The 26,544-nt window shown below is 38.3% G+C and overlaps 3 protein-coding genes and 1 long non-coding RNA gene across 4 annotated transcripts in view; 1 reads left to right on the top strand and 3 right to left on the bottom strand.

Moving 5' to 3' along the window:
* Positions 1-7,107, bottom strand: part of LOC309494999 (NACHT, LRR and PYD domains-containing protein 12-like) — a 180,760-nt gene extending 173,653 nt beyond the window's left edge. Inside the window, exons 1-3 of the mRNA XM_082164516.1 lie at positions 6,946-7,107; positions 2,908-3,024; positions 2,521-2,619 (exon numbers count right to left, since the gene is read on the bottom strand). Coding sequence (XP_082020642.1) covers positions 2,521-2,619; positions 2,908-3,024; positions 6,946-6,998 — 269 coding nt within the window. The 5' untranslated portion in view covers positions 6,999-7,107. The remainder of the gene's footprint in view (positions 1-2,520; positions 2,620-2,907; positions 3,025-6,945) is intronic.
* Positions 3,037-6,535, bottom strand: LOC309495026. The gene is made up of 3 exons (XR_014204513.1): positions 6,322-6,535; positions 3,933-6,282; positions 3,037-3,899 (listed from the first exon to the last, which is right to left on the bottom strand). It is a non-coding gene; the product is annotated as an uncharacterized lncRNA (long non-coding RNA).
* Positions 7,108-8,879: 1,772 nt separating the features above from the next.
* On the top strand, positions 8,880-15,416 carry avpi1 (arginine vasopressin induced 1). Its single transcript, XM_082164464.1, has 3 exons — positions 8,880-9,047; positions 11,298-11,695; positions 13,303-15,416. Exons 2-3 carry the CDS (start codon positions 11,298-11,300, stop codon positions 13,541-13,543), a joined length of 639 nt encoding a protein of 212 aa, XP_082020590.1. The 5' UTR covers positions 8,880-9,047; the 3' UTR covers positions 13,544-15,416.
* On the bottom strand, positions 15,114-26,430 carry pi4k2a (phosphatidylinositol 4-kinase type 2 alpha). Its single transcript, XM_082164449.1, has 9 exons — positions 25,961-26,430; positions 20,322-20,522; positions 18,374-18,505; positions 18,065-18,218; positions 17,243-17,304; positions 17,053-17,152; positions 16,751-16,888; positions 16,597-16,652; positions 15,114-15,992 (listed from the first exon to the last, which is right to left on the bottom strand). Exons 1-9 carry the CDS (start codon positions 26,297-26,299, stop codon positions 15,831-15,833), a joined length of 1,344 nt encoding a protein of 447 aa, XP_082020575.1. The 5' UTR covers positions 26,300-26,430; the 3' UTR covers positions 15,114-15,830.
* Positions 26,431-26,544: the final 114 nt, after the last annotated feature.

The raw sequence follows: 26,544 nt of genomic DNA, 5'->3' as shown, positions 1-26,544 counted from the left end.
GACCAAAATCAGCTCTCTTATCAAATATGCCGGGTTTGCGCGGGTTTTTTAATTTATTTTTTATTACTCATTCACGTTTTGTTTTTTTAATTATTATTTTTTTTTTTTTTATAGAATTGTGTTCTTGTTTCAATTTAATATGAAGCGGTATTTTAAATTGGCATGAACCCCCAAAAAAATTATTATATTATATTATATTAGGGGGGGCCGTAAATGGCCCGCGGGCCGGCAGTTTGAGACCCCTGCTTTACAGCATTAATAATGAACAATTTTCTTAGTAAGATAAATGTTTAGTAAAGCACTCACCTAAACCCAGGATCAGTGTGTCCACTAAAGTTACGTGGAGGACGATCCATTGACGCGTCACTCTTCATGGACACACAGCTGGGATCTGGAGGATCTGGTCTGTGCATTGAGATGAACACAAGTGAATGTAAATCACACTCTTAAATTCATGACTTTAGTAATAAACTGATTCGGATGACTGAATTATTCCATTAATATTTAATATGCTGTTGGAGACTTTACAGCAAATGCACATCCACATATGTGAGCTGTTCATTAAGATCTTTTAAATAACTTCTGAAATGCATTACATACAAGCACTCAAGTCTCTCTACAGCATTCATAATGAAACACTTTTCTTAGTTTCAACACAGATGTAAAAAGATAAATGGATTAGTAAAGCACTCACCTAATCCCAGGATCAGGGTGTCCACTAAAGTTACATGGAGGATGATCCATTGACCGATCACTCTTCATGGACACACAGCTGGGGTCTGGCGACTTTGACCTTTGCATCTTAAATGAACTGAAACAGAACATGAAGGGAATTCATGGAAATCACAAAATGGAGCCATTTAGCATTAAGTTTTACCAACTTTTAATTCTTTAAGGTAGGGTAGGCAATTTATTTCATAAACACTTTTTGTTATTATGGTTAAAACTATAACCAATAATAGTAGTGGTCTAAATATAAAAAATGTACACATATCGCCTGTGGAAGTCTCAGGACCAGGGCGATTCAGAGCAATTGTCCTCTAAACCATCAGGAATCAATAATAAAAAAAAATGCTGTGCACACCACCACTCGAAATGGGGTCTCGCCCACTCAACACGCACGCCAGCATACACCATAATGACGTCATTTTTGCAGCGCACCTTCGCATTCGTGCAGAATCAGCGAGGATAAACCAAACTTCAGGCAATGCAGACTTGTGGACAGACAGTCACGAGCACCACAAACAAACAGCAGCTGTGATTGGCCAAAATGCTCTGTTCCTCTTTTCTGGAACCCTCTACTCTTCCCTGTGGATGACCTCTGACCTACTTTCTGTATCTGAATTTCTGCGTTTGGAATTTTAGAATATTGAATTTGATGTTACGAATTTCTTCTTCATCTTGAAAACTTGATGCTGTATTTTTAAAAACTGGAAATTTGCAGTCTAAGAATTCAGAACAAAAAATTCCACTGATTGAAAATGCATGTCTGTAAAAATTCTGCTATAAAAACTTTTTTTTTTTGTAAAAAAGCCCGGATATACTTAATAACCGCCCGGATATACTTCCCTATTTAATGCACTCATTACATACAGACACTTTAGTCCCTTTACAGCATTAATAATGAACAATTTTCTTAGTAAGATAAATGTTTAGTAGCCTGACGTCGTCATACTCAGATTCTAGTCAGAATGTGAGTCTGATACTGCTCCATTGAGCTTTGATTATGGGGCGTGTTTCAACCGAACCAGGAAGGAAAATGCCTCTGCACTCAATTGGATAGACCTATAACCAATCAGAGCAACGGAGTAAGTGATGTATGTTTTTCATTCATGTTTCCGATCGACAAATGCCTTGATCGCGGTTCTCTGTTCCTCTTTTAAAATGAATGCGCTGTCGATATCTTCTATAACAGACGCGATGGCGGAATCTACACATAATGTTTTATAAACAAAATTCGAGAGGAGCACGTTCAAATAATCAATCCAATCAACTTGTCATCAAACAATGACCGTCTGGTCTACACTATCAGCATGAGAGGAAGCATATATTTATTCACTTTGTCAACTCACCTAACATTCCATGACAGTTTTCAGCATCCCTCCACTCACTCTCGGCCTGTTCTTCCACAGCCTGGAATACGGGGGGAGCACTTTGGGTTCGGGCCGAATACCGAGCCCGCCCTCTCCTCGGACAGCACGCCAAATATGCATTTATTCTATCTGACTTATTTGTAAGTGTGAACTCGTGAAATAACAATTCTCCAGCGGCAGTCATCTGTGTTGTAAACGAATTCAACCCAAGCGCTCGTTGGTGACGTGGATGATTACGTTACTGTTGATCATCTGTCCATCATCGTATAAAGCCCGCCCTGATAATTTGATTGGTCCGAACAATTTTTGTTCGGGCATAATAGCTCCTCAACGGAACGAGTCCAGACCGAACTTCCCGACCAAAAAATGTTGTGGGCAGGGCTAAGTTCGGCTGGCATCCAGGCTAAATGTTTAGTAAAGCACTCACCTAAACCCAGGATCAGTGTGTCCACTAAAGTTACGTGGAGGACGATCCATTGACGCGTCACTCTTCATGGACACACAGCTGGGGTCTCGAGGATCTGGTCTGTGCATTGAGATGAACACAAGTGAATGTAAATCACACTCTTAAATTCATGACTTTAGTAATAAACTGATTCGGATGACTGAATTATTCCATTAATATTTAATATGCTGTTGGAGACTTTACAGCAAATGCACATCCACATATGTGAGCTGTTCATTAAGATCTTTTAAATAACTTCTGAAATGCATTACATACAAGCACTCAAGTCTCTCTACAGCATTCATAATGAACACTTTTCTTAGTTTCAACACAGATGTAAAAAGATAAATGGATTAGTAAAGCACTCACCTAATCCCAGGATCAGTGTGTCCACTAAAGTTACATGGAGGATGATCCATTGACCGATCACTCTTCATGGACACACAGCTGGGGTCTGGCGACTTTGACCTTTGCATCTTAAATGAACTGAAACAGAACATGAAGGGAATTCATGGAAATCACAAAATGGAGCCATTTAGCATTAAGTTTTACCAACTTTTAATTCTTTAAGGTAGGGTAGGCAATTTATTTCATAAACACTTTTTGTTATTATGGTTAAAACTATAACCAATAATAGTAGTGGTCTAAATATAAAAAATGTACACATATCGCCTGTGGAAGTCTCAGGACCAGGGCGACTCAGAGCAATTGTCCTCTAAACCATCAGGAATCAATAATAAAAAAAAATGCTGTGCACACCACCACTCGAAATGGGATCTCGCCCACTCAACACGCACGCCAGCATACACCATAATGACGTCATATTTGCAGCGCACCTTCGCATTCGTGCAGAATCAGCGAGGATAAACCAAACTTCAGGCTATGCAGACTTGTGGACAGACAGTCACGAGCACCACAAACAGCAGCTGTGATTGGCCAAAATGCTCTGTTCCTCTTTTCTGGAACCCTCTACTCTTCCCTGTGGATGACCTCTGACCTACTTTCTGTATCTGAATTTCTGCGTTTTGAATTTTAGAATATTGAATTTGATGTTACGAATTTCTTCTTCATCTTGAAAACTTGATGCTGTATTTTTAAAAACTGGATATTTGCAGTCTAAGAATTCAGAACAAAAAAATACACTGATTGAAAATCCATGTCTATAAAAATTCTGCTATAAAAACATTTCAATTGTTAAATTTTAAATGTTCAATATTCAAGTATTAAAAAATCTAATTCAGAACTATGTAAAATGCCACATAATATTCAATTGTGTTACATAACACTTCAATTCAATTAATTTACACAATTCAAATAGTTTTGTCATATTATAACCTCCATACAGCCACCTTTTACGGTTCCTCCTAAAACCAAAACAAGCTTATTACGTTCACGTCATAAGGTTTTGACCACAGTCTATGGTTTTGACGTGAACGCAGCATTAGTATGGAAGGCGAACGGGGCCAATTCTCTTTAAACGAAACGCGTGAAATTTGACCGCGTCAACACGCACTCTTTGTCAGCGTTAATGCAGCAATTTTTTACGTGTTTCTTATGTATGTGTAGACACACACATTCTGGTCGTGTTAAGGCGTCGGTTATGGTCGCGTTACTTTAGTATGTGTAAAGACACACAGTTTTACCATGTTAAGACGACCAATTTGAACGTGTTTCTCAACGCGCACATTCTGGCCATGTTCGAACTTGTAATATTTTTTTTAAAGCAGACTTACCTTGAGATTTACCCACATTTTAATCCTTTAGTTTATTGTGGCCTTGTTTTACTGATACCACAGCACATCTCAAAGGAAAACTCAACCTTGTTTCATTACCGAATGATTCAGTGTTTTGAACGAATCAGTTGAGTCAAAGATTCAATGAATTCCTATTCATTTACAACCGCCTCATCCCTGAATGAATCAGCCGTTTGACTGAATCGTTTGAATAAATGACTCAATGACTCACTCATTAAGACGGTCGCCTGCCGCCTCCTACTGGCGGTTTATAAATATTATTTCTATATAAAAAAATATTTCTTATTTGTATATTCAAAAAATATTTAAAATAATCTCATTACATTATTTAATGCAGTTTAATTTGATTGGTAACAGCCCTTTAGCATCTCATTATTCTATTTTAATTTACTGATCAAATTTAAGAATTTTAAATGAAAGATGAAGCATTTAAAACGATTAGGGAAAAATGCCCTTTATAAAGGTTAAAATATCATAAATATGCCGATTTATATATGTTAAAGCTGACTGAACAGTGATGAGAATACTGATTCAGAGTAAATTATACTTACAACACACACACAAAAAAATCAAATTTTTTTCCTGGACAAACACATTTTTTTACTCGGACAAGTGAATGACCGACCGAAGGACAAATGAAAAGGACAAATGAAAAGGCTTAAATGTTGAGCCCTGATATATTTTTATTATTATTATTATTCATTTATTTACCCATAAACCTGTCTTTAGGAAGCCATAAGTTACAGTTAACTATGTGAAACCTTTGGGGGTGGTGGACAGGGTTTAAATTAAGACAGGAGTATGTCTTAATCTAGTTAATCGTGCATTTATTTTATTTTATTCCACAGCTGATGTGTGCAGTTTTTTTGTTTTTTTTTTGCATTAAAATAATTTTCTCTTGTTTTGTTTTTTAATTGCAGTCTTTTTCTTCTGCCATTCATGCTTATCAGCTCCATGCAATCTTACGTTTTTCTTGGTTCAGCTGTACACAGTCTGAAAAGTTTTTTTTTTGGCAGTTTGCTAAAATAAAAGAGCCATTCTAAGAGCCATCGTTTAAGCTGTTGACTTTTCTACGTTGAGAAAGAACGTTAACGAACAACTTAAAAGGGCATGACAAATCATGACATAAGACTGACATCACTCACAACGTACCAATGCATTATCCCTCATGAACAAATATAACGTCTGATGTTTGCATGCGTGCATACCAGTAACATTACGACATCCTTCATGAATAAACATGACGTCTGATGTTTGTATACATATATTCCAACGTACCATCACGTCACATATGCAAATGTAGTCTCAAATACAACAATTTCATTGGCTGCTGTGCGTGCTGTCGCGTTAACACGGACAAACGGTGCGTGTTGACGCGGTCAAAAATCACATGTTTCGTTTAAAGACTTTTGACCATGATTGCCTGCCATACTTAAGCTTGTTTTGGTTTTAGGTTTAAACGCATAAATCGGAGTGTTTTATTTATTTTTTTATTCAATGCCACAAGAACAAGAGGTATTACATATTCATAATATCATATTAACATTAGCTGCCAGAAAAAAAAACAGAAAAAAAAAACGTTTTACATAAAATCCAGTGCTTTCAAAGCATTACATGTTTTCATTGCTTTTTTGTTTTCATCTTGTTCCAAAAGATGTACATATAATGTAAAGTCATTTAGAAAATGTGGAAAATGTGGTTTACCTCGAGCCCACTTCTTTTTATTTATATGGTATTTTCCTAATAAAATAAATAACTGTATAATATGTTGTTCTTTACATTCCAAATTGTCATTCTGAGTATAAAAAACCACATCAAAAACACAAATTTCCATCATACACTTCAGTTTTCTATTAATAAAGGTTTCTAAATCTTTCCAAAATAATCTTGAGTAAATACAGTGAAAAAACAGGTGCAAAATTGTTTCTTTTTCTTGTGCACAAAATTCACAAGTAAATGAAATATTAAGCTTAAATCTTTCCAAAACATGCTTAGCAGGATAAATTCTGTTAAGTATTTTGTAAAACACTTCCTTCATTTTGTTATTGACACAAAACTTACTTGGCAATTTCCATGCTTTAACTCAAGAGATATCAACAAATAAAGAAGACCAAAAGAATCTTGCTGCAGGAAAAGACACAGAACCAAGAGCATTCCTTATAATCGTATTGCTACATTTTTGTTTTAAAACATCAACATTATCAATAAATAAATCAGAGTGTGAGGACATGAACAGCTCCGGGTATTACGTCACGGGTCTATCAAAAATGAGACCCGTGACGTAATACCCGGAGCTGTTCATGTCTTCACACTCCGATTTATGCGTTTCTATGTAAACACTATAAAAAGACAGTTTTATACTGTGCTGATAAATCTATAAGAGAAAACCAACTCGTTGAAACTCCTGAAGGCCTAACGTTAGCCTATATGATGTCAGGAGCTAAATATTCGAATACAAAAATGTAACTATTGTTTGTGTTCTGAATGCAAATTAATTAGTCTACTTTAAACCGTAAACATGTATTTAGCATTATATTAAGATGTATGTAAAAAAAAAAAAAAGAATGTAGGCCTGGTTAGCAAAACAAAATGGCCCTGGAGTGGGACACTGCGACATGTAGAAAATAAGTGATTACTGTTGCATAACACTCACCTGTGTGGAAATGTATCTGTGGACAGGTCATGCTGATCATACTGATGTTCCATCAAGAAAATCTAAATGAAGAAACTCAACACTTTGACATTAGTGTCGAGATTCTTCCGTCTTCAAAATGGCAGCACAGGATTTTACTTTCACTTTGATGAACACGGACAGGAAAGAGGTGGAGCCTGGTGGGATGGGGAAGAGCATTTTCTGGTTTCTTAAGGAGCAGTTTAAACAGCACGCATCTTTGCATCTAGGCTACATCAAATAGAGCTGATGAAGAGGGATTCCCCTCATTAATAACAAAAGACGACGAATATGGAAACAACAAACCTGCGTTTGTACTGCTGGAGTTAGAAAGAGTTAAAGATGCCTCAACTTCGTGCTGTCCTCTGCAGGCCAGATCAAGAATCACAAGCAGGAGTAGTGAACATGCGTTTGGACATCGTGCAAATAATTCATACAAATACAATATTTAAGAACATCCACTAATTTGATAAATATCCCAATTAACAAATAAGAGTTTTAACCTCATCACCAGGAAAGGGAAGAATATTTGAATAATTGAATTTTACACACACACACACACACACACACACACACACACACACACACACACACACACACACACACACACACGTTGTTTTCAAGTTTTATGGGAACTTTCTATAGAGACAATGATTTGTATACTGTACATACAGTATATTCTCTCCCCTTAAACTAACACTACCCCTAAACCTACCCCCATCACACACAACTTTCTGAATTTTTTACAATAAAAAAAAAAAAAACTCACTTAGTATAAAATTGATAGAATAATAACCAAAAAATGTCCCCACACGGACCAGGATTTCGGATATTGACATCTTTATGGAGACATTTTATCCCCATAATGTAGAGTTTACCAGGGCAGTCTGCAGTGGTCCCATATTCACCATCATTTAATATCCCAGTAAAATAAAACACAAATGTGCATTATGGGACATTACCGCAGACACATCTAGTTCAATTGACATTATTATATGATATGAATCAATACTTACTGCAGTGTCTTGAGTTTATAATTATCTTTTAAATCAGAGAGACTCTTCACACTCGCATGTTCTAGGCTATATTATTCCAGTGAGATCCAGTTTTCTCACGTGTTTGATCTACTATGAGGAGTGAGGAGTTTGATCTACTATTCCAACTATTTCTGCTAAATGACTTCTCTGACGAAAGCAACACTGGCCTGTGTCTCCCTCTGTTGACGGAAATGCAAAAGACATTTATAGCAATTTATGTTCATAGCAATTTATTTATGCTTATAGCAATTTATGTTCATCTTTAATATTTTGCTTCAGGAAGCTGATGTTACGTAGCCTAATGGAAAAGTACAACTTACTGATGCAGAGTTAAATACAGGGTCTTCTGTTAGGAAATTATTAAAACAATATGGAATAGTGACAGACTCTAAGAAAAATCATGCTTGAAGATTTTTATCATTTTTAACAATCACCAAATTCTTAAAGCTGATGCCTTTTAAAGATTTATATAGCCTATATATTTATGGACACTAGAATGAAGTAACCGAGTTCTCTCTCTCTCTCTTTCTCGAGACAGTTTCGCATGTTGGCACGTTTGTGGCAGCACTGACGTCAATGAAGGACACCTTTCTCAGTGACACACACACACACACACACACACACACACACACACACACACACACACACACACACACACACACACACACACACACACACACACACACACACACACACACACACACACACACACACACACACACACACACACACACACACACACACACACACACACACACACACACACACACACACACTACAGTCCACACGACGCACACAAAGGAGTGTTGTGATTGGCTGGAAGAGACTTGGAGGCGGGATCAATCATCTATTCCAGTCTTCTCATTGGTCAGAGCGGTACAGTATGTGACGAGTCAAAGCGTTAAACTTTTCTGTCCGTTCCGCTCGCTTGACTCAGACAGAGACACACAGTCAGGCTGTTTACTACAGCATTCTGCTGCTTTTCACAGAGCAATTCCAAAGATCCAACATGCAAATGACACAAAGACACTAGTTCAGAGAGAAAAGGTGAGTAGATTTCTGCATAATTGTGTCGTTAATATTTATTTCATTTGTTTTTCCTAGAGAGCAGCAAAGCAGAACCGAATTCCCACCTAGAAATACGGTTAACGCGATTGTGCGCTTTGTGATCCTTCATGTCGTCACTCATAACCGAGCGTTTAATCTTGAACATATGCTTTGTTATTTGCTATAATTTCAGTGGATGTGTTTTCATTAGCGCTTCTGTTGTCTGTCCTCGCGCAGCTGTCACTGCGGATGTTCGTGCACTCGTGCGTCACTGTAATGTCGTCACGTGACTCATCGCACTGCAAACTTCAACGCGCTTTGTGACTGTGGCAAATTCCAGTCACCGAAGCAAATCAACCAAACCAGTTATCTAATCGTGCATCTAATCATTATTTTCCCGAGACATTTGAGAAACGAATCCAGAGGGTACATTCAAAACAATATTTACCTATAAAATTATACATCATCGTTTGTTACGCGTCAACAAAACGCGAACGAGTCCTTTTCTGCCAAGACCAAATGATTACAAGCTAACCAGACATTCCTGTTTAACTTTGAGCAACAACGGTTTATTTAAATAGCATATTAACACTTTTACAATTTTCTATAAGTAGGCCTACATACTATCCAGATGACAACAACATACCAGTGCAGATGCTTCCCATAATGCAGTGCGCTCAATGTAATGTGGGCCATGACATGTAACATTTCTTTCTCAATTTGATGGGACTGCCAATTTAGCACTGCATTATGCAAACTGTTTCACAATAATTTGTAACTCTTTGCAGTTACAATACACAAGTATTCTGTTCTGACCATAAACACTGTATGCCATTGTTCAGACCAGGGTTAGCTTAGGTTTGGCTGGTTAGCTTTGCAAGTTACCCGCTGCTAGTAAATGTAGCAACTACATCATCATGTGACCAAAACCTCTTTCTACATTGAAGACCATTGAAGCGATCCTTGTATTCTGTGTTTATTCGTTGGCCAGAGAATGAGCCTGGTTTCTCCCAAGGTTTTTTTCTCCATTCTGCCACTGTTGTCTTATAGAGCTTATGTCTTATAGAAATGAACTGTTTGCATCATTGAATCATTCTCCTGTTATCACTGTAAAGCTGCTTTTTGAAACAATCTGTATTGCATAAAGCGCTATATAAAATAAAGGTTACTTGACTTGACTTCTGACTTGATGTTTTACCAATGAACAGGGTTTTTTAGGGTCCTTAAAAGTGACATAGACTTGTTTCCCAGCTTAGACTGCTGTAATAATGGGCCCTGGCGACTGAATGGCAGCTAATAGTCTTTGTCACTGGAGGTCAGAAGGCTAATGTCTGAACCTGCGGTGCGGTTTAAATACTCTTTTTCCAGTGACGTACCAACTTAAGGCAAGACACCACAGATAAATAGAGGAAAAAAACGAACAAAACTAGATTTCACCATACTTTCCAAGTTAAACAATCACTGAACATTAAGACAATTTAACCGTTTTTTAAAAACGTTATGTAAAAAAATATGCAAATGAGATGGTCTAATAAAATATGCGCATTTCCAGAACAGAAATGTTCAAAATTGTTACTGTAACTGTTTTCCAGATGGGATTTTGGATTTCTCTTCACCACATCAACAGCCAGAAAAATACATTCTCACCATGTTTTTAGGAATAAAGTGTAATATGAAGAAACCCCTCTGTAAAAACCTTCAAATATAGATAGGAATATGTAAGGTTTGGTATGTAAGTGCTGCTGATTTGGAAAATGACCATGAAAAACATACATTGTAATTGAAATCTACAGACGCAAATAGATAGAAGTGTCATAACCTAAACACTTAAATGTGTATTTTGCATGTTTTCGTTCCAGAACAGTTATTAGTCCAGAACACGTTATAAAAGATCCCTGCACATGACAGCGGACAAAAATATAGGCCTACATCTCAAAATTAAACCAAAATCTCAAAATTAACCAATTCATGAAATAACAATTGTTTAACCTGTAGTTTCTTGCCATAAAGCTCTTTTAGTCATATATCAATATTATGTTTTTGTGGAGAAGTGGATTTTTTTTTTAGAAGTGGATCAAAACCTTTCATCAAAGTTATACATGAATTGTGAACAATACCTGTTCATGTCTTAGGACAACTTTGATGACTTTTTTGATCCACTTCAAATGTTGACCATTGTAGTTCATACAATAGTTGCATGTGGGCTTCTCAGAAGTGCTTCACACCCCTCATGACCCTGTTGCCCCACAGATGGAGGACGTGGCCTCAGCCCCGGCTCTCGCAGGCCCGTCCCAGCCCACGTTTGCCCGCCCGCCCGCCTCCGAGCGTCGGAACCGCAAGTCCGGCACGGCCAACATCTTCCAGGGCGTGAACCTGCGGCAGCTGAAGCGGCTCTTCCAGGCGGCGGGCGACCCGGACGCGGAGCAGAGAGCCCGGATGGTGTGGGGGAACCGGAGAGCAGCGGCCGGAGAGGACGGGGGGGATCGGGAGGAGGAGGCAGAGGATGGAGGGATGGCGGAGGTGGAGACGGGTCTGGCTCAGGCGCTGGTGGGACTCAGGGTCCGAGCGAGGAACAGAAGCGGCCTCAGGGTGGAGTCTCATAAAGACACGACGGGGACGAGATGGGTCAGAGCGTTTGGACACCTCAGGTGAGAGACACTGGAACTATAGTATTCATTAAAGCATTTTTCTGAGTAATGTAAGTATTTAATTTAGTCCTCAGTCATACACACTCAAACTGAAATGATCTACAAAATAAAAAATGTTTTTTTAAAGTTTTTTATCTATCACTTTGAATCATTGTAATGCTCGTTTACCGAATTGCAATTTCTTCAGGAAGGCACATTTAGTTTCATTAGCAGCTGAAATGCAACTAAAACTGTCAATAAAAGCATCTTCTTTTTTTTTGTCACATTATTCCCTAAAATCAAATGATAAACAATAAGATGACATATTCTGCATAAAGCAAATGAAGCTTACTTTAGGAGAATTTCTCTTAAAAACAATACAAAAATAATTCTCATTACTTCCAATGCAAGAATATTGATAGATTTTTTTTTTATGTTATATATTTTTTATATTTAAATAATATATATTATTTATAAAAATTAAAATTAAAAACTCATTTTCATTACTTGAAATGGAAAAAAAATATTGATATGTTCTTTATATTGGTAATGTATTTAAAAAAACAAATAAAAACAAAACAAACCTTATTCTTATTACTTGTGATGCAAAAATAATAATTTATTATTTATTCATTTATATTGGTATTTATACACCAGAAAACCTCAAAACCTCATTCTTGTTACTTGCAATGTAATCATGATAATAATAATAATAATAATATTTATATCGGTAAACAATTTTTTAGGTAAAAAAACTAAACAAACAAACCTCATTCTTATTACTTGTGATGCAAAAATAATAATGCTACATTATTTGTATTAGTAAGTATTTATACATCATATTGCCATCATTGATTGCATAAAAAAAAAATCATTATATTGCTGTATTTTAGTTTACAGTATTTTAATACAGTAAAACTTATATTTCAGAACAATGAGAATTACGTGAACAATTAAAAATTGTGTGAAAATGTTCCTAATTGTCACAAAAAAGTTGCAAAAACACTTTTTTTCATTTGTTTCTGGGGTATATGTGACAGTTGGACATGATTTTGCAGGGTTCATCCGTGTAGATTTACTTAAATGTCTAAATAAAGCTCAATTCTGCCACCAGCTTCACTGCCACTGTGTGTGTGTGTGTGTGTGTGTGTGTTAATGGAAACACGCTAATCTGAACAAATGTAGGTCATGAGATCAGCCACTCAAACCAGGCACACTAAAGACCCTGTAATCAGACTAGAAAATCCAGGCATGGGTCACACACCTGTGAACATTAGATGAGAATAGTGTAATCACATAATTCAATTCAATTCACATTTATTTGTATAGCGCTTTTCACAATACACATCGTTTCAAAGCAGCTTTACAGAAAGTGCATATTACAATTTAGAGTCTGTTATCAGAGGAGACTAAGTTATGCATTTCAGAAATGTACATATACAAAAATCACAGTTAGCTAAAAATGTCTTAATTTGAACAATGTAATAATTTAAGGCAGAAACAATGACTCATTGAAGTAATGAATACTTGTTTGTTAACAAATGATTATGACATTTAGAAAATGTAGCATTGGTATATAATGATCTGCATCTAATAAGTTGATGCATTATTATGTGATCATCCATAAGGATCAACGAGTGCTCACTGGGACAGACGTCTGAAGTCACAACTGGAGAAGACAAAGACGACAACGATGATTCGTCTGCTTTGGGAGCCTGTGGAGGACAGAGCTCTTCTGAAGCTGGATCATGTGACCAAGCTGACTTCCCCGAGGAAGAGACTCAGGGGCCCTCGGGTGGCCCTCGATGGAGCTGGAACGCCGTTCAGGAGAAAGATCCCGAGCGCTACCTGCACCGGATCCGGCACTGATGCCGACAGCGGGAAGTGGAGCAGTGTGGGATTACCGAACGCATTCAATCAGATTACAGCCTGAGAGACTCTCCGTCGGGGCAGATTTACTTGAAGCTGCCGCCTCAATCAAACACTAGTCTTAATCGAGCAACGATCAACACTACAGCACCTGACACTAACAATAATCCCGCAGGATTCCAGTCCTGCTGTACCTTAATGAACTCTTTACGGGTTTGTGCCATTCTCACATCCTCGGACCCGATTGCACAACACTATCAGAGGGTTAGTTCACTCAGACATGATTATTTATACTCATGCTCATGTTGTTCCAAACCCCAGATGACACAATAGATATTCATGCTGCTCTTTTCTACAAAATGTGAGTGAACGGTGTTGAGCTCCAGAATCACCACAGAACTGGTTATCAAGTCATGTGACTGCAGATTTGTAACATACTGCATGAATCATATAGACTATTTTAAACTGCCTTTTTGGTCTTTTTTGTTTTGTAGGGATGCACCGATATGAAAATTTTGGCCTTTATATTTGAAAGCCGATAACTGATATATTGGCCGATAAATATAAATCGAAATTTTTATATAATTTTTGAGTGCCTGATTACAAAAACAAAAGTCTCACCATTAACAGCCATGTCCCAAGCACACAATTATAATGTTCTCATTATGATTTCATGTAGCCGATATGACGGACATGTGCTGAACATGTTGTATTTTACTATATTTTCCTTTTATGAAGTGATTCCAATCATATTTCAAGCAATTCAAAACCATCATGTTGAACAGTGCGCATCTGAAGTGTCTCAGCTGAAGGAAATAATACACATTATTTATCAGCTCTAATATATTGGTCTAATTTTCTTATCGGGCCGATAACGATAACATTAAAAATGAACATATCGGCCAAAACCGATATATCGTGCATCCCTAATGTTTTGTGTCCATGCCCATTCACTGTCATTGTGTTTGTGCTCATTGTAATTATATTGAAGACAGAAACCGTACTGGTATGGAACAACATGGGCGAGTAAATGACAAAAGTTACATTTCTGGTGAACTCTCTCTTTAAATGCAGTCTCATCGAAGCTTCCAGAACCCCTATCAGCTTTTATTTACCACTTATATGAATGTATGGGGCCGAAGAGTGTTGGATTTCTATTATTTAACGAAATATGCTTGTATTGTTTCTTCCAAAACACTAGTTTCTCAGTAGTCCCTTTTTTTCAGGGAGTGTTCTGCCTTCCAGTGGTATTTAATGTTCAATATCTACAAATATAGAAGAATGTATTTGCATTTGCTGCGACAGAGCAGTTCTCTTCGAATCATTAGTTGTTTTAGCCTGTGGTAAATATGTAAATGATGCATTAGTATATAGAGGTATGCTGGACACTAATCATTAGTGCTGAATATTTAATGTCTTCTTCTGTCACTTCGACAGACATTTAGAAGCAATACAGATGAAAACATGTAGCCAAAACCCTGAACACTACAACATGCACAAGAACAAGAGGTATTTTTTCTCTTTGTCACTAAAGCTGGAACTTCCAATTAAATCGTTTTTGAAATGAAACTCGAGTCCGTTCTTTTATTGAGTATCGCACTGTTATAGCTTTTAGCATCTTTCATTAAATACATTACATACAAATTATACAGTCCATTGTCACGTTTTTAAGGTCAGTTTTTTTGACACCTGTGAATACACTTTTTAAAAAATTATATAATATCTTCTGATTTTTTAAACGAAATCAAACTATGAAGACAAAGAAGGATGATGTCACCGTGAGAATGGAACGTTCCAGTGTTTCTGCACATGCTCAGTCGAGCTCCGAGGAGACTCCGCCTCCAGACACACGTGCACGTACAAAAAATAAAAAGTAGAAAAATATAATGCTAATGGAACAAAAGCAGAGGATAAAGTGTGTGGCTTTTCAATGATTGTGAGGAAAAAACAAAACTAACACAAAGGCAAGAAAAAACAGAAAGCGCCTATGAATGAGAGTTGAGCAGTAGTTCCAGTCGTCAAACGTCGAGGTTTTACAACAGCAGAAAGTTTCTCCTTCACTGTCTTACTGACATGCAAGTCATTCTGAACGCGGCTTTTGAGTGTTCATACGGTGTAACAGTCCACAAGGCAATGCTCTCCTTCAGGATTATGTGTGTGGAAAAGGCTTCTCGTCAATCACTGGATCTTTTCCCACTTTCATTTGTTCCCAAAATGGCAATGAAAAACAAAAATGCAACTAAAATCAGGTTGCACACACACATACACACACAGATAAAAGCCCGGATCACCACCAGGTGAAGAAGGGTCTTCTGCTTTGGAAGCTCTGCGTGTAGGACTCGCTGTTGGCCCGCTGTGGCGCTCGTGCCGTCTCCACGATGACCGGCGGCATCTGGACCAGCTGGAGGGGCGTCTTGCCTTCCCGCAGCGCCTGGCTCAGATTCAGGATCTAGAGGAACAGGACATGAGCGGGAACGTCTCAGACAGAGAAGTGCATTGAAAGATGTCGAGATTGAAAACTGAATTTTAGGCTGAATAGTTTTTTAATCATATTATAGTCCACATGAATCCATTCCCTTCTTGCAAACTACAGTGCAAGGACATTTTCAATGTTTAAATTATGTTTTATGGCCGTATAATAGGGCCAAGTGGATTGGCTAAAAATATGATCACAATATTTTTTTCCACCAATCAAGTAATCATCAAAATGGTGTCTGATAAAATTATTATTTCATAAAAGCTTACACCCTATTTTAATGTGACATTTTATAATAGTGGTGACATAATTTCAAGATAACCCAAACTTTTATTTTGGCGGGTTGTCATGAAGACTTTTGAGTTTCAGTGCGTATTTGACGTCAGACTCTCAAAGATGTAGGCTAAATATAAAATATTACTCAAAAAGTTTATTATCCATATTGTGGATTAATATTTCTCAATGAATATCAATACTGATTTATTGCCCAGCCCTACCGTATAATATAATACTACTATAAAGCAGATTAGTGTTTTCAGTGTCTTTAAACACAACTAAAAAGATGTTAAAGACTCACCTGCCCCCTCATGACTGAGACCTGCTTCTTGAACTGTCCTCGGTCAAAACCCGGATCTTTCTGTCAAAGTTAATGCAAGTATGAAGTCAATACTGAGCATTAATTTCATAAAACATACAAACATATCGGCGAGTCCCCAGGTAAATTTAATGACTTGCCTTAAAAAGCTCGTAAAGATCTTCCTCAAGGTCTTTGATGAAGTTTGGGTCGGAAAATTTGGGAAGAACTAAATCTCGGATCTCTTGGGAAAAGGCAACTTTAGCCTGTGGCAGCCACGCCCAGTAAAACGGATCTACAGGAAAACACATTCAATAAAAAACACTGAACTACAACAAATTAATGAAAACACCTCGAGTTGCAGCGATGAAGCTGGTATTTAATACTTATCAGGAATATTACAATGTGATTGGCCAGTGGATGATCATGTGTTTGTGAGGTGGAGGATGATTGGCTTACAGGCTCTCCATGAATCCGGGTGTTTGAGAGGGAAGGCCAGACCATTGTCAATGGCTGCCAGTTTAATGATGGGGTCCTTCACTAACACCCAATCACTGTCCTGGATGATAAACACAAACACGAACATGAAAACACAAGAAAGGGATGAAAAATCTCCCATAAATATCTAAAATAGCAGCTGGTCACTCACCCTGTTGCTTGACGTATCCATCGGATAGTCATATTTTATGAGCCAGTTGTCATTTCCTCGGTCTACAGATCACACAAACACAAACAATGCGTGTTAAAATAAAGACAGTACATCCTCTGGTGCTCTTCGCGTGTTTTATTAAAATTTTTTTAATACTAAATTATATTTACGCTGTATTTATAATCCATTTATTCACTTTTTGAGCATAGACCAGAAAATTACATTTTTAACTTAAACTGTCGTAAATCTTGAATGCTTTAGAGCAACAGACTTAAATTTGATATCTTTTCAAAGATGACACTTGGCTGATGTGAAATAGTTTAAAAAAGTGAACTTAAAAAAAAGTAACAGAATTTTATGTGTATTTTTATGAAAAATTCACAAAAATATGATTTTTAATTTGTTTATAAAATATATATTTTCAAAAATGCTTTAACTCTAAAACTGCAAGAACATCTAAGCCATACATCTAAACAAGTTGTGTTCCAAATTTGAGCTTTATATCTCAAAAAATGAGCTTTCAGTAAGATTTTGTTCGGCTGCAGTACCAAAAGTTTCCACTGGATAACATTTGTCTGCCATTCATTTCCAAATGCACTCATTATTGACCGCGAGGAGCACAAGTGTGACAAGTTTATTCAGCACCATTTAACCTTTTCGAATCATGTTTTTTTCTTTGTGTTCACATAGCAAGTGCCAAAACCTTTACCAATTTTCGTACCATTCCAATGAAGTAAATAATTCGGGGAAAAAAAATGACGAAGGGGATCAGAAGGTAAAAATGTGTTTTTGTCTTTTTGTTTGGCCTTTGCCTGTGGTTACCTGTGTTTCTGATTATGTAATCCAGCACCACCAGTCTCTCAAACTGTAGCTGGAGTTGGCGATTAGTGTTTTCGGGTAAAGGCTCGGCCTCAAACCGCCGCAGCCAGAAATCTGCGTCTTTATACCCCTCTACGAAGAGCTGGAATGAGCCCACCTGCAAAAGCCAATAGAAACCAGTTCACAAACCTACAACCGCCAACAGAAACTAGCATCACACAATGATGTTAAAATAACAGTGTATAAACCTACAAGAGCCAAAATTGTGTCATCTTCCTCCAGGCAGAAAGGTGGCGCTGTTATGAAGCTTACCTTAGGTGGCAGGCCAATCCGGTGGAAGCGTTGGCCCACCTTGGGCACTTTTTCTAAAGCTAACCTCTTTCCTCTGGACTTTACTCGATCAATGGCACTGTAATTAAAGGTCTCGCTTGCTAAATACACCACCTAAGAGAAAGAGAAAACAGAAAACGCTTTATATGGGGTGTGTTCACACTTGTAGTTCAGTTCGCTTGGTCCAGATCAAGCGGCAACCTTCTGGTCTCTCTCTTGAATCCAACACGGAAGTGACAAACTGCAGTTCATCGACTGGCCACTAGAGACAGGCTGCAAAAGAGTCAATCCCATAAACCCCCCATGTTAAAACGCCCAACTTTACAGCAGAAAAAAACATGTTTACAGCCTGGTGCAAAAGTGGTTTTGGTCTATATAGCTCATTTTGGCCTTCATGAAGATCTGCTGTGAGGAGACGCGGTTCTACCGAACTGTGATGAGCAACATCACAACTATGACGAGAAAAAACAAGTATGCTTGAGCATTCTGTCCTTTTTAGGGTCGCATCTTGTGACATCATGTGCTCTAAAACTTGGTGTAAACTTGGTTAGTTTACATGTCTTTGGTCCGTGTTGCTTTCATATTTTATTCGAACCGCACCAGTTTGTTTGGAAGTGGACTGAGACTCGTCTTTTCAGCGTCTCGCTCCGCTTGTTTGGTGCACCAGGGTTCAGACGGCAGCGTTCACACTTATTCAAATGAACCGCACTAACAGAGTAATCGCACCAGGGTTCACTTTAATCATCCAAACACGCAAAGTGTGATAATACATTACACAGTCAAACCAAAATTTATTCAGACACCTTCAACATTTCTTACATCATCAGTTTATTCGCTATAGTTTAGAAAATGGTAATGAAATATGACAAGAACTCAGTTATCAAATCAGTTGATATTTCACTGGTTTTGGCCATCCTTCTGTTAAGCAGGGTGAACGTTAGTTTGACATGTTCCCCGACAGCCGATTAATGACCGCTGCGAACAAATTTTACCTCAGATGACATTCTGGCAGTGTCAGAAGATTTGACTCCTGCAGTGTGACTCTTCTACGATGACCGACAAATTGTCTTCGTTTTTCAAGACAGGCCGTGATTAACGTTAGTGATTTCTTTGTAGCCACCATTTCAACCCTGCGTGTAATGCAGCTCACTGTCACCGAACGTGTCATTCATTGATGATGTTAAACTCTGGACAAGTTCTTGCGTGCGTCCGTTTTTAACGCGCCTTGACTATCGTACAGTCTGACATCGATGACGACTGAGATCCTACAGTGTGACATGCAACAATCGTAAAGGATGATAATAAATCGCACAGTGTGCACCCGGCTTTAGACTGTCTCACACATGAATTATGTTGAATATCTGTCAGCTGTTAAATTTAACTACACAATAAGATAATACCAGTTTAGCTCAACCAATCACCAAGCAACGCTTCATTTAGTTCAGTCTGTGTGTAAAAAGGTCACATTAGCAAAAAAAAAAAAAAAAAAAACACTTCAGCAAAACATGGTCAGGCCAAAGTGTCTGAATAATATTTGGTCGCAAATTTTTCATATATTTTACTGGTAGTCACTGTTTACTTTATTTTGCTATCCTTGAAATGAACTATAGTGTCCTGCACACACAAGTAAAAAAAAATAATCAAAAATTATTTCTGGTGTCTGAATATTTTTTTGGTTTGACTGTACACCCTAGGACATGTCTGTCTTCTGTCAACACTCAGCAATAGCGCTGGTGTGTGAGTGTGTGTGTGAGATAACCGTTATGTTTAGCCTGCGGTTGACTAGTTTGTTTTCATGCGTGCCAACAACAGGAAATGAAAGAGGTTAACCAACAAGCACAAAACCATCACGACTAAACGTTCTCACGTCCTCGTTCACCTTGGTTTTGGTTTCAGTGAAGATGCTCATGTGTGGGCGGTGTTACCATACCTTGGTGCGCGGCACGATGTTGAGCTCTAGTTTCTGGTCCACTAAACTGGCGCCGGCCTCTGACAGGTAACCCTGATTCAGCACCAGACAGTCCCGGCCGAAACAACACGGACAGCAGAGCTTCTGCAGCCATTTGGTCCATTTGGGGTTCAGCTGGCCGTACGGCTCCTCGTTCTTTGGTTTGTAGACTCCGATGACCTTCTGTTGGGAAAAAAAAAGATATTTTAGGTCAGGTTTTCTCAAGCAACACCATACATCTGAAACACACCAATCTGCTCAAACTGTCTTTCACATGTTCCTCTTTAGCTTGTCAGTGAAAAAACATTTAAGCTCGAGAGACAAATCCCTTCCACACCACCGTACACTTTATATCTCACATCCAAGGCCGTTTACACCTGGTAAATGTGTTTTGGTCGATCGGATCACAAGGCGATGCTAAAGGTGTAAACTAGGTTTAAAGCGTTTTGAGCTTGTCCATTTTCGACCACTTCCAGAGGAAGTTGAAAACACATTCGACTGGATTGCTTTCGTAGTGTAAAAGCTCATGTGGTCGAATGTGTTCAAACAGCCACAAAAGACCGTCTTCTCTCCGTCTACTGATCTAATGCGTGAACATTATGGGAAGAGCTCTAGCCAGACGGGGTTTAGGCCCAATCCCAATTCTACACCTTACTCCTTCCCTTTCCCCTACCCCTCTGTTTTGCGCGTTCACATGAAGTGGTAGGGTTGTCTCGATTCTCTTTTGGTTGGAGGGGTAGGGGTAGGGGTAGGGGAAAGGGCCAGATAGCCCTTCAAACGAAGATCTTTCAGGAACACACTTCAAACTAATGGCGCTTTTCCACTACACAGTACCAGCTCGCCTCGGCTCGCCTCGACTCGACTCGGCTCTGTTTGGTTTTCCACTGTGTAAAAGTTGTACCTGTACCTGCTTCCAGGTACTTTTTTTCGTACCACCTCCGGCGAGGTTCTAAGCGAGCTGAGGCGAGCTGAGGCGATACTAAAATGTGACGTGAAAATAAGGCAGATTGCTGATTGGTCAGAGAGAATCGTCACTATTCACTGCGTCATCATTGCACGCGCCAGACGGAGTATCCTGAATAAAAAACAGCAAAAACAAAAACAAAAACATCCAAAAACAGCATTCACTCGATTTCCTCCATTGTCCTGTGTGTGTGGGTAGCGGGTGTATTTCGCGCGTCTCGCGTAAAAGATTAAGTCACGGCAGTTTCCTGCGGCGTCGCTATGACGACCAGGTACTATTGTGGAGGTACTATCTGCAATGGAAAACGGAGCGAAAAGCGAGCCGAGCCGAGGCGAGTCGAGTTGAGCTGGTACTGGTAATGGAAAAGCGCCATAAGGGGGTATGAGAAATGTCCCAGCATACACCGGCAACAGAGACAACACGGCTGCTCAAGCAAAAAAGGAGCCCCATAAATGTACGAATTTTTCAATCTTGTGTTCATATTTAAGGTCATGTTCTTCAAAGAAACGTTTGCAAAAAATTTTTAAAACATTTTATTTATTTTTTTAAATCGCAACTGAGATGACTACAGCTGACGACGGCATCTTGGAATGCCTTGCCACTCCTATGCCTTGCCACTCTGTTTCAAGGAGCAAGGGGAAGGGGTATAAAATAGAATTGGGATTGGGCCTTAAACTATCGGCTTTAAACTAAACTATTTACCCGCCCATAGACCCTCCCCTTGAAGAAATCAGGACAGAAGTGGCTGAAAGTGGACAAAAGAGACGGATTAAAACACCAGGTGTGAACGGGAATGTGTCTCTCCTCGTACTTGTGATCCAATCGACCAAAACGCATCTTAATACCAGGAGTAAACAGGGCCTGAGACCAAAATCCCATTTACAACTTCATGCTAAACCAAGTGAGCCAAGTTTTCAACAATCACAGATGCTTTCCAGAAACGTGTAAATTCTTTTGAGGTTGAAACACTGCAACTGGAAGGCAACCGTTTGCACAATATCGTTCAAAAGTTTGGCATAAGTACGATTTTTTTTACATTAATTATTACTTTTATTCAGCAAGAATTATCAACTGTGATGGTAAAGGCATTTATAATGTCACAAAAGATTCTATTTCAATTAAATGCAGTTTTTTTGTCATATTAGAGTGATTTCTGAAGGATCATGTGACACTGAAGACTGGAGTAATGATGCTGAAAATTCAGCTTTGATCACAGAAATAAATTACATTTTAATACATACTCTCATAGAAAACAGATATTTTAAATTGTAATAATATTTCACAATATTACTGTTTTTACAGTATAGTTCATCAGATAAATGAAGCCTTGGTGAGCAGAAGAGACTCTTTCAAAAACATTAAAAATCTTACAGACATGCAAGCTTATACTCCCAAAGTTAACTCAACAGTTACTCATTCCTCCTTGTTTTCAGACACATTAGTGATTTCCACATCTAAAAGTGACCTTTAACAAAGACTTCATCTGGTCTCCGTGACTCATCTCTGATTTGATTTGAAGTGAATGAGAAACTGGCTCGGCGCACCGCCTGACTGTGCATGTGGTCATGTGCTCAGAGACTCACTAGTGAGCAGATGAAGCTCGCAGGCGTGATCACTGCCGAGAGGTCGAACACCAGCCCTTCCCCGCTCAAGATCTGGGGCCGGTTGCATAAACTGCTAAGACTAGTCTTAAAAGTTAGTCACCAGCTCGCAAGAAAACATCAGATCAACTCACTTCTGCCCCCTACAGGCCACAGTGTTTAGCACAATTCAGTCTGAATAACTAAACTCATCATGACTAATAATCATGCCCTAAATGATTACGGCCAGATTCAAAAACTCTCCCAAATTACTTAATAAATGAAAAATTTGTTTGTTTGCAGCTTGTGTGGAAATAGAAATGTTTTTTTTTTTTTTTGGTCACTTCTGCTCACAAACTTTTCCCTTTGTATTTTCAGATTAAACATTCAACTCTTTAAACTACACTAAAATCAAACAGAATAACACGATTGGCCAGAGAACTACCACAGAAAACGTAGTAAATCTCAATTCCTCTTTATCTTGATGGAGTGAAACTGTTTGTTCAACTCCATCTTTTCTAAAAGGATTAACATTCACTCAGTTCTGAACAGGCACAATAAAACAATCAGTCGGTATGTGATAAATATAGTCAATAGAACTCATTTTAAACTTTGAACGCTTGTCGAATCTAGTGTTGTGAAGCGAATCAAAGTGCAAACCGGGTCCAAAGCCCAGAGTTTTGACGCTGAATGAAAGAAAGCCTCATACTCGTCTAACACACACTGCAAAGCCATAATCACAGAAGTCATATGGCACAAATTAGGCGGTTTAACGCATGTGACAAGTCTTAAACCAGGTCTTAAACTATGACTCTCTCATGGTATTTCCAGGGTTTCATTTAAAGAAGTGAGGAACTGTCTATTTACTGATGAAATACCCATCATTACTAAATAACCCTTCCCACTTCTGCCTTTTTAAAACACTTTTGATAATAAACCCCTTTAAAACACACTTCTCTCTGCTGTAATACTAGATGTCAGGGTTGTTATTGTTAATGTAAAACTATTAAAAATCATTTTTGATCCAATAAGAGTCATTGAATCATTTTATAAATTAAGTTTAGTCCATTTTAAATACTAAAATTAATAAAAAATTAAGCTGAAATAAAAAATAAAGCTAAATAGAAACATTTAAAAACTAATAAAAATTACAAAGGCACATAAAAAAAATATATATCAAATTAAAATTCTAAATACCATAAGTTTAAAATAATACTCAAATGACAAATGATAAGAATGTATACCTTGAAATGCAATGCAAGTCGCTTTGGATAAAAGCGTCTGCCAAATGCATAAATGTAAATGTTAAAGAACAATGCACACAGGAGAAATCTGTCATTATTTCTAAACACTCTTTGCATTTAGAAAGTTACAGCTCGACTGACAACAATGACCAATAAAAATATTCAGGTCATGTAATATTTAACTTGATTGTACTTCAGCTCAAGACTTACTGACACTTATGTCTTCTCTGTAAGCAAATAAACATGGAAACTTTACAATAAGGACCCACTAATTAATGCATTTACTAACATACATTAATATTTGTTAACGTTAGTTAATAAACATAGAATTGTTCATTGTTAATTCATGTTAGCTCAGGTCCATTTAATAATAGTAACAGATACAACTTTTTGGTAGATACCAAACTTAAATGGTAGTAATTCATAAAGCTTTGGAATTCAGAATTAGGTTGGTCTCTTTTTAAAGAAGACAATATTGCTGAAGTGAAAACAGAATATTGCTGAAGTGAAAGCTAAATGAAAAAAATTAAGTTTACTGTAAGGCAAATGTATTGTACTAAACAAAATTATATTATTTAAAATATATTTTACAAAAATAAATTAAAATTGCTATAAAATCAAAGCCACATGTCTAACCAAGTTGTGTTCCAAATTTGAAGTCGATATCACAAAAATTAAAGTTCCCATGAGATTTTGTTAAGGTGTAATACCAAAAATAGCCACCGGGTGAAACCCACAATCCATTGAATGTTTATTTGATGCGTTCTCCTGTAACAAATTAATACATTTCTGTCACAATATCACTTCTATCACAAAACAGTCACCAAATATGGAACCTTGAGTCTCAGACCTTTCCAACGATATGTGATTTGTCAGGATTCGAAAAAAAAAATAGAAAACATGACCCCGCCCACTAAAGGGAGGAGCCGCTAAAAGGATTTAAAGTACCGTTTCCATGGTAACTCAATGTCCAATTTCAAAATGGTTTTCTTATGTTGAATTTTGAGTGTTTAAAGCTTTCAAATGATACCTAATTTATGATGATTACTCAAATTTGTGATATGGACAAAAGCAATAAAAAAAAAACCAGCACCAAGGGGTCAACAAATGTCTTCATTGTTAGTTCATTTTTAACTAATGTAGTTAACGAATGTTAATAAATGGAATATTATAGAAAGATAAGAATCTTATAGTATCTTCCTGATCAAGCCGATCTGTGTCTTTTATGAGAGCTGTTAAACCTGTATTCAGGTTTCATGTAAAAGTAGTAGTGCGTATCTGCCTCTATGATAATAAAGCACTGCTCTGTCGTTTCACTGAAGAGAGAGAGAGAGCTTCAAAGAGAAAGTGCTGGTAAGCCTTTATTTTATCGATCAAAGACCCGAGCTGCCAACTGAGGCATCATGCCCAAAACCAGTCTAATGTTGAACTACAGCCCTGATAAAGCTGTTCTCCTGTATCATTCATGTGTCCAGCGACCCTTACCTCCATTTTACCGGTTATCTCCACACATCACATGTCTCAATCATCATTTTTATAATTAAGGATTGCATATCTGGGTCTGAAACAAGGATGAAGGTGTGAAAAAGCTTCAGATTTTCAAGATCACATTAATTTGATAAACATACATGAAAGTGCCTGCAGTTGAAGAAACGTCCTGTAAAAGCTCAAACTTCAGATTTGTGTTTTGCATCACTCGAGGCCTGACCTGATGACACAGCTGTTACTGTGATCTCATCAATACACAGTTACACACACACAACACGCTCAGCTCGTGAATAATGCGCATGGAACTGATTACATGTAACGATTACAGATATGATGAACTCTCACCCCTGTTGAATCTTTGACGAAGTAGCTGCCGCTGGAGCCCTGATAGATGCGCTCCGGGTAGATGCCCTCCTCGATGGCCCGCTCTGCCTTCCGGATAATCTCTCTAAACTCCGGGTCCTCCGGGAACTCGTTCCTGTGCGGGTCCCGCGGCGACACACCTCGATCGCGGTCCAGAAGCGGCTGTCGCTCGCGGCTCCGTCCGGGACTCCCTGCCGGCAGACGCACCACTGAGCCCGGCGTGCCTCCAAATCCACCCCGGGGACTCGTCGGCTCGGTGGGACCGTAGCTGAAATCGTTAGAATCGCGAAGCGGAGAGACTAGCGGGCTCGTTTCGTCCATCTCGGAGAAGGAGATGGGGGGAATGGGGGAATTACCGGGGACAAGCGTTTGTTTGTTGCTGTAATGAAATGATGCGGCTTCGTACAGCAAATCGCCAACAAACAAGTCACATGACAGCCCGCTTCCGGATAGAGGCGGAGACGCTGCGTCATCGCAATGACACTGGCTAATCAGCGCTCGAGAACGCTCTTGTTTTTCCATATGCGCGCTGTGATTGGTCAGAATTGCACCACCCACATCGAGCA

The sequence above is a fragment of the Leuciscus leuciscus genome, assembly GCF_965113295.1.
Source record: "Leuciscus leuciscus genome assembly, chromosome: 3".
Classification (NCBI taxonomy): domain Eukaryota; kingdom Metazoa; phylum Chordata; class Actinopteri; order Cypriniformes; family Leuciscidae; genus Leuciscus; species Leuciscus leuciscus.
This window is presented reverse-complemented; position numbering and strand designations above follow the sequence as displayed.

Excerpts from the sequence above, each read along its gene's own strand:
- avpi1 (XM_082164464.1), top strand. The coding sequence starts at position 11,298 with ATGGAGGACGTGGCCTCAGCCCCGGCTCTCGCAGGCCCGTCCCAGCCC. Across the intron at positions 11,696-13,302 it reads AGAGCGTTTGGACACCTCAG|GATCAACGAGTGCTCACTGG; the intron begins GTGAGAGACACT and ends ATCATCCATAAG.
- pi4k2a (XM_082164449.1), bottom strand. The coding sequence starts at position 26,299 with ATGGACGAAACGAGCCCGCTAGTCTCTCCGCTTCGCGATTCTAACGAT. Across the intron at positions 18,506-20,321 it reads ACATCGTGCCGCGCACCAAG|GTGGTGTATTTAGCAAGCGA; the intron begins GTATGGTAACAC and ends TCTTTCTCTTAG. Across the intron at positions 17,305-18,064 it reads TTACATAATCAGAAACACAG|ACCGAGGAAATGACAACTGG; the intron begins GTAACCACAGGC and ends TGTGATCTGTAG.